This window comes from Primulina huaijiensis, chromosome 4, assembly GCF_012295235.1.
Source record: "Primulina huaijiensis isolate GDHJ02 chromosome 4, ASM1229523v2, whole genome shotgun sequence".
In the NCBI taxonomy this organism is placed as follows: Eukaryota; Viridiplantae; Streptophyta; class Magnoliopsida; order Lamiales; family Gesneriaceae; genus Primulina; species Primulina huaijiensis.
In genome coordinates this window covers 23,158,481-23,173,810 of record NC_133309.1, presented here as the reverse complement: position 1 = coordinate 23,173,810, position 15,330 = coordinate 23,158,481, and the positions used below count along the sequence as shown (strand labels likewise).

Below are 15,330 nucleotides of genomic sequence, written 5' to 3'. Positions count from 1 at the left end.
TATATATAATTACCGATACTAGATATTTATGAGTTTGTTGTAGTTTTTAATAATTATGTTTTCAAATGAAAAATAGACAAAATTTTTTTTAACTCAAATAACACTGAATACTTTTGCATAAAACTAAATACTGCATTTAGTTTTTTGAAGACACTAAATTTAGTTTAATAAAGATAATTATTAGTATATTAAAAAATTGTTTAGTAACAAATTAAGGCGTGAATTTCTGTATATAAATATATTATTTTAAAAACATAAAATAGAAAAAAAATGGTCTCTCATGTTAAAAAAAAAAAAAAAAAAAATTTGTTTACTTCTGATTGTTTGGAGGTTTTCCTAGTCCAGTCCTTATTTCTCTCGCACCAAAACGATCTCTCATGTTATAACTTTTTACTTGATTTAGTCCACCCAGTAGTAACCAATCAGTTAGTAACTCACTCTTTTGTTCGTGGTAAAAACTTATATGAGACGGTCTCACGAGTCGTATTTTGTGAGACGGATCTCTTATTTGGGTCATCTATGAAAAAGTATTTCTTTATATGCTAATAATATTACTTTTTATTGTGAATATCGGTAGGGTTGACACGTCTCACGGATTAAGATCTGTGAGACGGTCTCACATTAGACCCACTCTTTGTTCGTATAAGAGACACATGTTGCGATATAATACAAGTTTGAATGGCTACATCTCTTCATCCAAAAGTTAGATAGAGCTTGAATCCGATTCAAACACAGGCCTATCAAAAAGAGTAGGAGGCTCATTCAACATCAGATGCATTCGGGTCACGCGACATAATCCGACATATGGACTTAAAGCCATTAGAAATAAGAAAGTTACATAAAGGCATCTGCATGTGTTTAACCTCTTTAGCGAGATTGCGCCAAATTGATCTCTTATGGTAAATAACTTGAAAAGTATCATTGTCATTGCTCTTTTGCTTCTCCCGTATTTCACATGCCGAATTCAAGACAGAATCTTTGCAACCTTCCAACTCAATCGTCGTAAGTGTCGAGCTTTCTCCCATTGCGGATGGTATCTCGACCAATCCATAGCACCATCGAATAATGAGGCACTGAAGGCTACGAAAGTGGCCAGAATCTCTCCAGTGCTCCAAGTTCAAACTTTGAAGTGTCAAAACTTTTAGTTTAGGGAACTCCTCTTCGTTTGGCTCCCACTCTGTCCCAAGGCATGCACGATCGAACAGTTTAAGAACTTCAAGATTGGGTAATGAACCTATTATTGCCAAATCATGCCATGGAATTCCAACCCCGCCTAAAGCCAACTTTTTAAGCGACGGTGGGAAACAAAACTTGAACATTGGGGATGTATTCAAGTAATTATAGGCTTCTCTGAATGAAATTATACGTATCTTCAATGCTTTGAGTTGATGTAGGTTGGCAAGATTCTCAAGTTGGTAGTCCGGCCATTTCTTTTTCCTCAAGCGTATGTCATAGAAAACATTAATTTTCTGGATGTTCGGAATGCTCTGCAACATTTCCTCGGAGAATCTCAAATTCCATAACCCTGATAGAGTCTGAAGGTTTTCAAGAACTAAATGTTTTCTGTAAAAATCGAACTTGGCGGCAAGGGAACCAAACAAATAAGCTCCATCACACCTTACATACCTTAAATGCGCCATCATCCAAATGTCCACAGGTAAGCGATTTTTAATATATCCCCAAGAATGTCCTAAAATAATTAGAGTCTGGAGATTCCATAGCTTTGTTATTGATGCAGGGGTATGACCATCATATCTCAAAGCTATGTAGCGTAAATTCAATAGCTCCAAAACTTGATATGGAAATTCAAGAAACTCTACTTCAGCAGCATCCAATACAATAAGTAGTTTCCATCTTAAAAGCACACCTGAGCCAATAAAGCAATGTTCCAAGCCAACAAGCGAGAGAACATATGAAGAGATTGACGAGTAGACACAACCAAAAAGAATGTGCTTGAATGCTTTGAACTGATGATTGAGTGGTATTATTGGATGAACAGATGCTTTCGCTGGACCAATGATTATCCGACGCTCGCTTGCTAAATCTGATCCAAGTAGATCGCTCCAACTTATTATTGTTTGAAGGAACTTCTCACTCTTCGTTTCTTTTAAGCAGAAGTCAAGCACGAGATCATGGATTTTGAAAGCTTTGATTTTTCCCATAGAGTTCTTCTTAGACATTAAAATTAGGCTTCTATCGACAAGGTCTTCCACACACCTCTCTGCCACTTGTTCCAAGCTTTGACCTTGAATTTGTCCCAAAAAACCCTCAGCAACCCACATACGGGTGATTTTGGAAACACGGTACTCGTTACTTTTTGGAAAAGCTCCCATATAAAGGAAGCACGCCTTCAAATATTGAGGTAAATGGTTGTAGCTTAATCTTAGTATGTCTGAGCATTGATCAGCACTTGATGAAGTTACATTTGCAGCAATGGATTGCCAAGCCCCTTGTGTTCTCGTCGCCTTCGAGAGTAATCCACCAATGACCACAATTGAAAGGGGAAGTCCACAACAATTGTGTGCGATTTCCTCTCCAATTTTTTGTAAATTGCGAGGGCAGGGTTCATCACCAAAAACTTTAGCACGAAGTAGCATCCAACTTTGAACATCACTTAGAAGAGAAATATGATGACGAGCCTCAGAAGGGCTAGCATACGCAGCCACATAACCACTCCGAGTGGTCAAAATGATTCGGCTTCCATTGTTGTCATCTGGAAACATCATTTTCAATCCATCCCAGGCATTAGTGTCCCAAATATCATCTATGGTGATGAGGTACCTTCGATTCTTCAAGTATTTGAACACACGAACTCCTAATTTAACATCACTCTCTCGATACATTTCCTTAGTCAATATTTTCATTGAATCTAGCATACCTAACTGGATATCTCGTACGCTATATGATTGAGATACAGTGGCCCAAGCACGAACATCAAAACGACTTACAACATATGGATCATTATAAACATGTATTGCCAAAGTAGTCTTACCGATACCTCCCATCCCTACAATTGAGATAACCTCGAGTGCATCCGATTGTCCTGTAAAATGATCCATAATCTGCTTCAAGCGATCGTCAAATCCCACCATTAAGCTCTTTGTTTTACTCACAGTAACTTTTGATGAATCCTGACGCAAAACATTCTCAGGTTCATAATCTTGTTGACTGCAAAATCTGCCATTCTTTATCTCCTCTTCCATCAAGGAACCTCTTCCTTGTATGATCTCCAACCCCATTTGTTCCTTAATCTTTGTTACCTCATCAAGTAAGGAATCAACTTTCTTTATCATTGCCTTAATATTGATTCGCCCCATGATCTCCTTCTTATATGGGTTCAACTCATATGTATCATTCTTAAATGCAGCGAGATAATTTCTCGCCTTCGATCTCACCGACGACAAAAAATCCTTCGAATGAGATGGATTGTTTAAATGGATGGCCATTAAATATTCTGCTCGACAAGCTACATCTCCGATTCTTCTTTCCAAAGAAGTTTCATATTCATTGCTTTCACGGGATGGATATTCTTCCAAGAACCACCGCAATAATTCAAATTTTTCATAGAGGGATTCGATCTCTCTCTTCTCACAAGGAATGGAATATCTACTAGGGTGTAGGAGGGTGTTGTGAAGAGTTAGCTTAAGAGAGATTATAGCAGCATACGCCATGTTCAAATCTCCTCACAGTTGCGCACCAGAATAAAAATGGAAGTCTGGTTATGAGATTCAAGCTTCACTGCGATGGAAAGAGAAGATTATTCTATAAACATGGATGACAATTTTTTATAATATTAAATAAATAGATAATCGGTTACTATGAATTTTTTTATATGAAGATGAAGACAGACTTGAAAAATCCTACACACACTCAACTCGAATACTTGATTTTATATATATATATATATATATATATGATTTTTCGGCTATAGCGTTAATTCTATCACAAAAACTCCTGTGAGACGGTCTCACGGATCAATTTTGTGAAACAGATATTTTATATGGATCACCCACGAAAAAGTATTATTTTTTATGTCAAATATATTAATTTTTATTGTAAATATGGACAAGATTGATCCGTATCACGAATAAAGATATGTGAAAGCATCTTATGAAAGACCTACTCTAATTCTATTATGCTTTTGTTGAGTGATATGAGATTGAATGGAATGAAGAAAATTATTAATATAAAGTTTATGTTATTTTTGTTGGGTAATGATGTTAAAGATAAATAGTTTTTAATATTTTGTTATTTTTATATAATTTTTAATTTGTTAATTTTTATATCTTTTTTCTTATTGTTCTCGATAATTTAATAAATATTCATAATTTACTCGAAATAATTCAAATTTAAAAAAATACAATTATAAATAATAATATGATATTTAAATAGAGTATGAATATTCAACCTCGAAAAGATATAAAAATGTGAATGAAATTGATTACTCCATTAATTTACCCTAATGGTGAGAACCTTTTTGTCTTAAGACTGGCAATGCATGATTAAAATAATCGCAATAATTGACTGTGGTTGTCTCAATATGAATTAAAATGATTCGTCAATCATGTCAGAATCGGCCAAGCTGTTGTCCACCAATGTGCAGGTGATTTAGTATAAAATTTAATCTAACAAGGTAGTTTAATTAAAATTAAACAAAAATTTGAGACGAATCTCTTATTTGGGTTATCTATGAAAAAATATTACTTTTTATGCTAAGAGTATTATTTTTTATTGTGAATATCGGTAGGGTTGATCCGTCTCACAGATTAGAATCCGTGAGACGGTCACAAATGAGACCCACTCTTAAAACTATCGGATCAAAACACACGCAGATATGTGTATATAATATCTTTAATTATTATAATTATTTTTAAAAATTAGCTTTTAGTTAGTATTAGAATGTAATAATTATCTTGAGTTATTTTATTATCACCAACCGTAAATTTCGACAAGAGACAAAAATTCACTGTTACGATAAGTTATTAAAAAAAAATTAATGGCTATTAAAATAATTAAATATAGGATAAATATGAATGAAGTCATGCGAAGTTTTATAAATGTGGAAAATTACATGATAGTCTACTATAATTTTTTCTATATTTCTTATTTTTTTGACTTAGTTTTGGAAGTTCATTCAAATATACCAAAGATATTTTTTATAAATCTTTTTTTTTTATGATGTGAAAACTCAGTTTAGATTTTATAAAGGAGTGTTTGAGAGAGTTTTTGTTTATTTTAAAGTTATTTTTCTAAAGATTTTTTGAAAATATGTGAGAATCAAAAGTATAGAGTTGTTAGGAAATAAAATCCTAAAGCTAAACTGATTGTTTGAAGAAAAATTTATTCCAAACTTATTTATTTATTTATTTATTTTTTGTAAAATTGCAACAATATCTTTATTCTACATAGCATTTGGCTTTTAAATTTTCTAAATTTTAGTACTCACACCATCAACAATGTATTTATATCATTATTATTAAATTTTAGATATTTTGTATCAAAATTAATTAATTTTTTTATAAAATGAATGCTTGAAAATTTATATAAGATTTAATAAAAATAAAAAAACAAATGGAAAAATTTATATAAATGCACAAGATGTAAAAATTAAATAAAACTTGAAATGTAAATTATAAAAAAATGATTTTTATTATATAAAATGATTGTAATAAAATATGATTTTGAATTTTATGAACTTCATTTGAAACCCTTAAATACTCATATGTAAATAAAATTAATATTTGCAAAAATCTCCAAAAATATTTATACAAATTGAGAGTAATTGTGGAATATGATAAATTTAAGGATTCAAATGTCAAATTGTAACTTTAAATCATTAAAAAAAGCAGAAGCAAAAAAAAAATATCTCAATTTTGCTTCTAGCTTTTGGTTAAAAGTTATAGAAGTTGAAGCAAATGCTAGTTTCACAAACACCTTAAAGCATTATCACCCATTTAGAATCCAGGAAGTTCTTCTTAGTTCGCTCAACTCAGCAGACACAATTATTGCACATCAACAATCTCTCTTTCAATAATTGTACTTTTTGCCATCAATATGAATCGAACCCATGACTTTGGCTCTGATACTAATTGTAGGATCGAACGCTTGCCGCTTTACCAAAAGCTATAGTTGGTAGAAATTGTGTGACTCAAATCTTTTAAACCGTGTAGCAGCCCAAACGTCATGATTCGATCGCTCTACTCAATAGAGACAATTATTACACCTCAACAATCTCTCTCCCAATAATTGCACTTATTGCCATCAATGATAATCGAACTCATGACCTTGAATCTGATGCCAATTGTAGGATCAAGCGCTTTCCGCTTTAACAAAAGTTATAGCTAGTGGTAATGGTTTAACTCAAATCTTTTAAACCGTATAACAGCCCAAGCGCCATGGTTCTATCGCTCTACTCAGTAGGGACAATTATTACACTTCAACACACTTTCTAAATCCGGCTTGCTTTATTAGATAGTAGAGATAATCTATATATCTATATATTATCTATATCTATATACCTATATATATATATACCTATAAAAATGTGTATAAATGACATTGTTTTCTAATTGTGTATTGACAAAATTACCCTTCTATGTCTATGTCTAATAATGAAAATAAGTTTTAACCTATAAAAGTGTACATAAATGACATTGTTTTCCAATTGTATATTGACAAAATTACACTTGTATGTCCATGTCTAAGAATGAAAATAAGTTTGAATACTTTCTTTTAGCAATGCATCGAGAATTATTTTCTTATACAATTCCCTTCCTCATTCAGAACTATGGAGCTTTCTTTGATTTATCGGAAGCATGAATTACAGGCCCAGTTTAATTGAAAGGTTTAAGCAACGGTTCAATCATTGACCTCTCGTCAGAATATTGAGCATATCAGGTTATTGGTCTAAACTTTGTAACACTGTGATGAAACCTTGTTCCTTGTTCAACTGTAATAAATTTACAGCTTTTCGTCATTATAAATTTTCTTACCAGATTGGTTTGGAAGGGGAAGAATCAGGGCTATCTACAGCAAGTTCCCCACTTGGTGCTTTGCTTAAACATACTCCTTGGACTTGGTACAAGGTAACAACATGCATTTTCATTTGTTGACGTTCAATTTTTTCACGTTAAGAGATTGAAAATCTCCTTGTGGCCTTTTGGTACGGGAATTCTAAATGTTGAATGGATTTAATTAACGTTGACTTTTTCTCATTCAGATGTATGGCGTAAACGATAATATAAGTAGGAGCTAGAACATTATGACCAACATATCTAGGAGGATTATTGGTTCTGTGATCACAAATGCTGCTAGAACATTATGACAATATATATAAGCAGGAGCAAGAACATTATGACCAACATAATTAGATATTCATGCATAGGGGTGTTCATCGTTCGGTTCGGTTTTCGGTTTTTTATTTCGGTTTTCGGTTTTAGAAATGTATAATCCGATATCCGAATCATTTTTCTTCGGTTCGGTTCGGTTTTCTACCAAAACGGTTCGGTTATTTCGGTCGGTTAAATCGGTTTTGGTATAATTATTTAAATTAATAATATAAATATATTGTAAAATATAATATGTTAACTTTCTACATGTTTTCTTAGTAAAATATTTAAATATAAGGTCTAAATTAATTAAACAAACAATAATCAACTAAAAATTGTTCAAAATAATTTTTCATTCACTAAATATCATATCAAAATATATAATATAAACAAAAATATAAAAAAATTATTAATTTAATGAAATTTCGGTTTTTTCAGTTTGTTAGGTTTTGACATATATAATCCGAAACCGAACCAAATAATCTTCGGTTTTAATATTTATATCCGAATTACAAAATTCGGCTTTCGGTTCGGTTCGGTATTCGGTTTTTTCGGTTTGGATTTTCAGTTTTTTCGGTTTTATCCGAAGTTTGAACACCCCTATTCATGCACATGCAAATATGTGCAGAAAATGGAATGGAGATTTCAGGCCTTGTTGAAGCAAGAAGAGGAAAAGGGCAAATCAAATAGGAACCAATTAAGGCACAATTAATTACTATTCTACTAAACAATTATGGCAAAAAACTGCATCTTAACATTAGCAAATGAAGAAGTAACATTGTATCATTAGCATATACGAGAGCTTGTCGCTGTCAATGTAAATTCACGAAAATTCTTTGAAGTCGGTTTATAAGACATCAATTTTGGGGTGAGATACATCTATACCTACATAAAAATATGTGGAAAATAATTTAAATATTTTTTTTTGTAGCAAATATTAATAAAGAGTCTCACAATTTTGGATCTTGAATATGGTTTATTTTCAATTTCAGGATAATACTTATCAGTTTGATGTAATTGGTAGAAAAACATCAACATCATATTCCAAGAGGTATTTCTTATACTCTAGATTGCTTAGTTCAAATCCTTTTATATAATTCTATATGTATTAGTACTCTGTTTAATTCAATTATATTTAATATGATAGAGCATTTTTTTGAAGGTTCTTACCATTAATCTTCATCCATCTTTTTCCAAACAGTATGTTGTTTGGCGTGATGGCTGGATTAGAAACACAACAACTTGTATAAGTTTAATTATTATAATACTTACGACGAACTCATCCCAGTATCACTGCCTCTGTTCAGGCTTGACATACTTTCACGAATGTTCACTAAAACAAGTTTGCAAGGCGAATATAGAAGTCATGTATCTCGATACCTTGCCATTATCTGGCATAAATATGTTACAAATAATTTAATCAATATTGTAATAAATTGTCGAACTCCAACACATATCTCAATATAACACTATATATTTTAATAATTAAACCACTTACACTCCATCCCGCACCGATAAAGTGATACGCGGATCCATAGGCGCGCTGCCCGCCTGCTGTTAAGCGATACATACTATATACCTACAAAATTTAAAGTGAACAAAGTACATTCAAAAATATGTGGCATTTCAAGAATTAAACTGACATGACAATATTAAAACTTAAATTTATCAAAATCAAATTTGACATTAAGTAGTTAAACAGAAGCAACAAAATGAATAAATCATTATATTACACTAAGAAAGACATGACACATTGAAAAAAAACAACCATAGGTACAAATAACATGCACTGATAAATCTAATCACTGTCACTGTTGTTGTTCACGTCAAGATCATTATTGTACAGAACTATGACATCGACAAGATTTTGCGATGTCAACAAGAATTGAGTTTCAAGCCTTTGATTTTCACTTTCGTTGTTTTGAAATGCATCTGTTGTTGCATCACTTGCATTGACACTTGACTCCATATCTGTAAAATATGCTCTTTTTCTCAAACTGCTCACGAATAGCCAATCTGAATTTGTTGTTTTAGTTGTTGGGTATGTCAAGTACACAACTTGTGAAGCTTGTGTAGGAAACACAAATGATTCATAATAACCTAAACTTCTTCTCCGATTAACATTGACAAATATCATACCTCTTGTGTACGCGTGTCCCTAATCTAGGATGATTATCAAACCAAGAACATTTAAAAAGAATGGTTTGTTTTAGTGGCAAACCAGAGTATTCAACCTCAATTATCTTTTCAAGCTGACCATAAAATTGAGTACATTCAACATGACTTGAATGACTGCTAACTTGAACCCCTGAATTATTGGTTGCCTTATACGATGTATCATTGACAGTGTGAAAATTAAATCCATTGGATAAGTATTCACTTTTTGCAATGGTCCGAATGCAACTTGCTTAATCATAGGAGAATCGAATTCTGTGGTTTGCAATGTTGCTTATGGAAAAAAGGAAGTTAGTTGATGTATATATGATTCAATAATTAATAATGTTAATTATCTATCCTCACATAGCATTTGAACCATCCCAAGAAATTTGTCTGCAACAATGTCTCAACGGCAGAAACACTTTATATCTGGATTTTGTGCACGCATGGAATTCTCGTACATACTGTAATTAATTAAATTTAATTAGAAAATTGTATTTAAATGGTAAAACATATAATTGTTAATTGAAAAAATGAATGTAGTTGATGATTTTACTTTTCGTACCTCACGAATGGCTTGATTTCAACACAATTAAATAATGTAAGTAGCAACAGCATGATATTCCTCATTCGTAAGCCATCTAAATCTTGAAGCGCCAATCGGTCGACCACGATATCGAATATGGTGAACATATATGAGTTTTGATCGTTGACGTCTTGAAATCGTGCTTGCCTAGTTTTCCTTTCCATGGTCATTAATGAATCACTGAAGTAATGCTGACAAAATATAAATGCCTCTCTAACCAAGTATGCATTGCATATGGATCCCTCAGCTCGTGCCTTGTTGCACAATGTGTTCTTCAACTTACGTAGAAATCTTTCAAAAAGATACATCCATCTGAATTGCATAGGACCCGCAACGCAGGCTTCATAAAGATGTATATATAGATGTTCCATGGAGTCGAATGAACTAGGAGGAAATATCTTCTCCAACTTACACAAAATGATATGGATTTGTTCATTTAGTCGCATCATATATATCACTTTGTTTAATATTCCTAGCCGTTAGGTTCGCAAAAAAAAAAAAAAGACTTAACTCAGTCAAAACATCCCACACATCACTTGGTAACAACTCTCTGAACGCAACATGTATCAAACGTTGCATAAAAACATGACAATCATGACTCTTCATACCAAACATACACAACTTGTTCATGTCCACACAACGAGACATTTTTTAAACATAACCATCAAAGAATCTAACATCCTTCAACTATCTAAATAAAACTTTTCTTGCATGCTTGTCTAGTGTATAACTTGCTTTAGGATATCTTCCCGTAACCTTGTCAGGATGTAACTTTGGTCTTATACCCATTTCAATAAAATCCGCTCATGATTTAGTGTTATATTTAGTACGTCCTGTAATATTCGTCACTGTGTTAAATACATTGTTGAAAACATTTTTCTCAATATGCATGACATCCAAATTGTGTCTTATCAAGTTTGTAGTCCAGTAGGGAATCTCCCAAAAAATAATCCTTCTTCTTCGTCCACATTTGATCAAGTTAGATAATTCTTTTTTTGTATTATCAGATTCAACCTCATACGAAGGCCTAAAACCAAATTCGTCCAACTCATTAAGTAATTTATCCCCTCGTTTAACAATAGGGGCGGGATGCAACACTCTTCTACCACGAACGAACGTGTGCCTATTGCGACGTAGTGGGTGATCTTCAGATAGGAACTTCATGTGATTGTCGAACCACAATGTCTTACTACTACAAGGTAGAGTGACCTCCTCTGAATCTGACATGCAGTGAGGACATGCTTGTTTTCCAGCTGTGCTCCAACCAGATAACATCGCGTACGCTAGGAAATCGCTTATCGTCCACATCAATGCAACTCTAAGATTGAAATTTTTCTAGGTGTGAATGTAGTATGATTCAGCACCATTAGACCAAAGCGATTGAAGTTTTGCAATCAGTGGTGGAAGGAAAACAACAAGTTTATCTTTTGTGTTACTCGGGCCGGGTGCAATCATAGTAAGAAACATGTACTCTTCTTTCATACACATCCAAGGTGGAAGGTTATGTGGCATAAGAATCACATGCCATGATGAATATTGTTGACCACTTTGACCAAAAGGTTGGAATCCATAATTTGATAGTCCTAATATCACATTTCGAATCTCTGATGCAAAAGATGGGTGTATAACGTCAAATTGATGCCATGCTGGTGAATCGGATGGGTGTGTCATTGTTTCACCATCATAATGGTGGTCGTGGTGCCACCACATATGTGAGGCAGTAGTAGTTGAAACATATAACATTTGTAGACGATGGGTGATTGGAAAGTAATACATCAACTTGTAAGGAATTTGCTTATTCGCATTCTAAGATCTACGTCTACTAGGTTTATACCTCGGATGTTCACTTACCTTACGCTCATTCAAAGAATTGTCTACACCCCAATAGATCATTCAGTTATTGTTACAAGTATCAATCTTTTCGAAGGACAGTCCGAGTTCTTTAATAAGTTTCTTTGTAGCATAAAAACTCTCAGGAACGTTGTTATAAGTAGGACATAACTCTGATATTAATTGACACATATCATTGAAATTCCTTTCAGACTTATTATGCTCATGCTTCATCTTTAATAATCTAGCCAAAACAGACAACAAAGAGTGACCATGTGGATTTCCATCCCAAATCTCCTTCTCGGCTGATTTGATCATCTGATACAATGATTTTACGTAGCTGATAGGACTTTCTGGACCTTCGTCAACATAGAGTGATGGTGGGTGTTCCTCATCAAAGTTTTCATTGTCATTTTCAAAATTTTCTTCGAAATTTAAATTATCTTGGAAATTTTGATCGAGCAAATTAGAATCATCAGGTGCAATCATTTGTGGTTCCCTAACTACTTTCAAAACACGATACGAAGAAGACGGATCATGAAGATTAATATTTTGATATGACGGACGAACGTACTCCTTCCCATGATAATACCAACAGTAATAATTAGATACAAATCCATATCGTCCTAAGTGTACTTTAACTATATCGTCATCTAAATAATTTTTGTTCTGACTTTTTTTGTGGTTGCACGGGCAACGTACTTTGCCATTTAATAAGCATTCTGGACGACTCAAAGCAAACGCAACAAATGACTCTACACCAGTACAATACTCCTGGGTTAAAGAACCTATTCTCCAACCTCTATCGTTCTTGTCCATTTCAGCCTACAATAATTGACAATTGAATTGGTGATTTTGACTTAACTTTTATGGATATTTTTTTAAAAAATATTTATAATATACATTAATTACCTACACTATAAATTGTCCTAAATAATAATACACGTAAGATCGATATTAATTTATAATAAATATTGAAATAACTAAATTTTTTTAGATATATATACATATATTTAAAATACTTAAAATTAAAATATTAAAAATTAAGCATAATATTGCATTAATAATTAAGGGTATTAAATTAAAATAATTAATAGTAATTTAAACAATANATTGATCCAACATAAAGAATTTTAATATAACATAATATATTAAAAATACCTGTGAGATGCGTGAACTAATAAAGTTGAATATGAGAGACAGATCTGAAAAGTTAAACAAAAAAACAAGTTACAGTAATTAAAAACCATGAAATTTGAGGGGGGAAAAAGCAAAAATTCGCCTATATTAGAGAAAAGGGTGAAATTCGCTAAGGAAAATGAAATGGATTGGGGTATATATAGGCACTTAACGACGGTTAATTAGCGACAGATTTAACAAAATTGTCGCTTATAAATTCCGTCGTTAATTAGCGACATATTTAAATATCCGTCGCCAAATTCAAAATAGCGACGGAATTATTTTAAAAACCATCGCTAATGCATTAATACGACGGTTTTTATTAATCCGTCGTTAATTTAGCGAAGAATTTTAAAAATCGTCGATACATTAGCGACAGATTATTAAAAACCGTAACTATATATAGCGACGATGTTTAAAAACTGTCGCTGTTTTTAGCGACGGATTTTTTTATCTGTGGCTGAAATTAGCGACGGCTTTTTAAATCCGCGGTAATTTGCCCACGGTTTAATGAAAACCGTAGACAACTTCAATTTAGCGACGATTTTTTGCTAAGCCAACGATTTTTTGTAGTGTGACATATATATTATCACTGTTGAATAATCTATTACTGTGGTTTAATGTTTGACATATTCCAAACATAAATATACAAAAGGAAAAATTGGATTTTTGGTTATATATGTATATTTCTCTTTTTGCATTTTTTGTTATCTATATTGTCAAATTTCAATATTAGTTCGTTATTATTGTGTTTTTTTATTATAATTTTATTCATTTTTCTGACATTGTGCTGATGTGATACCAATGCGATCTATATGACCAGTAGTGTTTAGAATCACGTAAATATTCCATCTGAAAAATAACTAAAATTGCAAAAAATCGAAAAATACAAAACCAACACTGAAATTTTATAATTTAGAAGACCAAAAATCATAAAGAGAAAAAGATTCCGGAACAAAAATACAATTTTCTATATATAAAATAAATGAAATCTTATAATAATATTGACGAGAATCCAAGGGCATTATATAATATTGATCAATCGTCGCCGAGCCTAATAAAATTTCTTATTGCTTGTGTTGCTTATGAAAAATCATTTGTGAATTGTGATTAGTAATTATTATCATTATCTAATTTGATTATTTATATTGCATAACAATTCAAATATGATGAATATATTATTATTAGCAAAAACTTGTGTGAGACGGTCTCACGGGTCGTATTTTATGATACAGATATCTTATTTGGGTTATGCATGAAAAAGTATTACTTTTTATGCTAAGAGTATTACTTTTTATTGTGAATATCGATAGGGTTGACCCGTCTTACAGATAAAGATTCGTGAAATCGTCTCATAAGAGACCTACTCATTACTATTTATTAAAAAATTGAATTGCACTCATTCGATAATATCTTATACATATTTGTGCAAATTAAGTCTATATCCTAGACTTTTCAATACAATTTTAGAATCATCCAAGTAAATTTTTTTTAATTCATTCAATTCTTCAAAATTCCAACTCAAATTGCCAACATGAAAACATTAAACTTATATAATTTATCAAAATCACCCCTAAATATCTCAAATAACCAAAAGCACATTTATCCTAACTTATAAATCCAATTACTTTTTAATTTTAAATTTTTTTTTTTAAAAAAAAAGAAAAAGCAAAATTAGTTATAGTGACAAAAGACTTAACTAATACTAAAATTATAATATCCATGTATCGTTACTTGTACATGTATACACATTGAAAATTGATAATTACAATTATATAAATTAATTTGAGAATATGTGGCACCGACATAGCTATGTTTTAATATTAATATAGTGCTCACGTATATAGTTTCATATTAATATTTTTGACAAAAAACGACTAAAACTACAAAAAAATTGAAAGATATATGACTGATACGTAATTCAGACGAAGGAGACAAACATGATGCATTGTAATAATCTCAAATCAATGAATAGATACACCATTATTAAAATTTAGATTGATGTTATTTGCCGTCAATGTTTTGCTATTCATTTCATTTCGTGCATAAATTTTGTACATTAAATCCGTTGATAATAATATCAAGTAGCGTGTGAATAACATTGATCTAAAATTTATTTATGGTAACTTATATTTTTGTAATCACTTGATTTTTAACCTTCATTCATTCTACATTAACTTTTATATNAAATAAGCAATGGTGTTAGGAGTGTTTTTTTTTCTTATTTTAATATAATTAAATTATGTGGGT

The 15,330-nt window shown here is 31.8% G+C and overlaps 1 protein-coding gene across 1 annotated transcript; it reads right to left on the bottom strand.

Annotated features, from left to right (window-relative positions):
- Nucleotides 1-637: 637 nt before the first annotated feature.
- LOC140975514 (putative late blight resistance protein homolog R1A-3) lies at nucleotides 638-3,784 on the bottom strand. The gene has a single exon (XM_073439255.1). The coding sequence runs from the start codon at nucleotides 3,669-3,671 to the stop codon at nucleotides 759-761; it is 2,913 nt and encodes a 970-aa protein (XP_073295356.1). The 5' UTR covers nucleotides 3,672-3,784; the 3' UTR covers nucleotides 638-758.
- Between the last annotated feature and the right edge of the window lie 11,546 nt (nucleotides 3,785-15,330).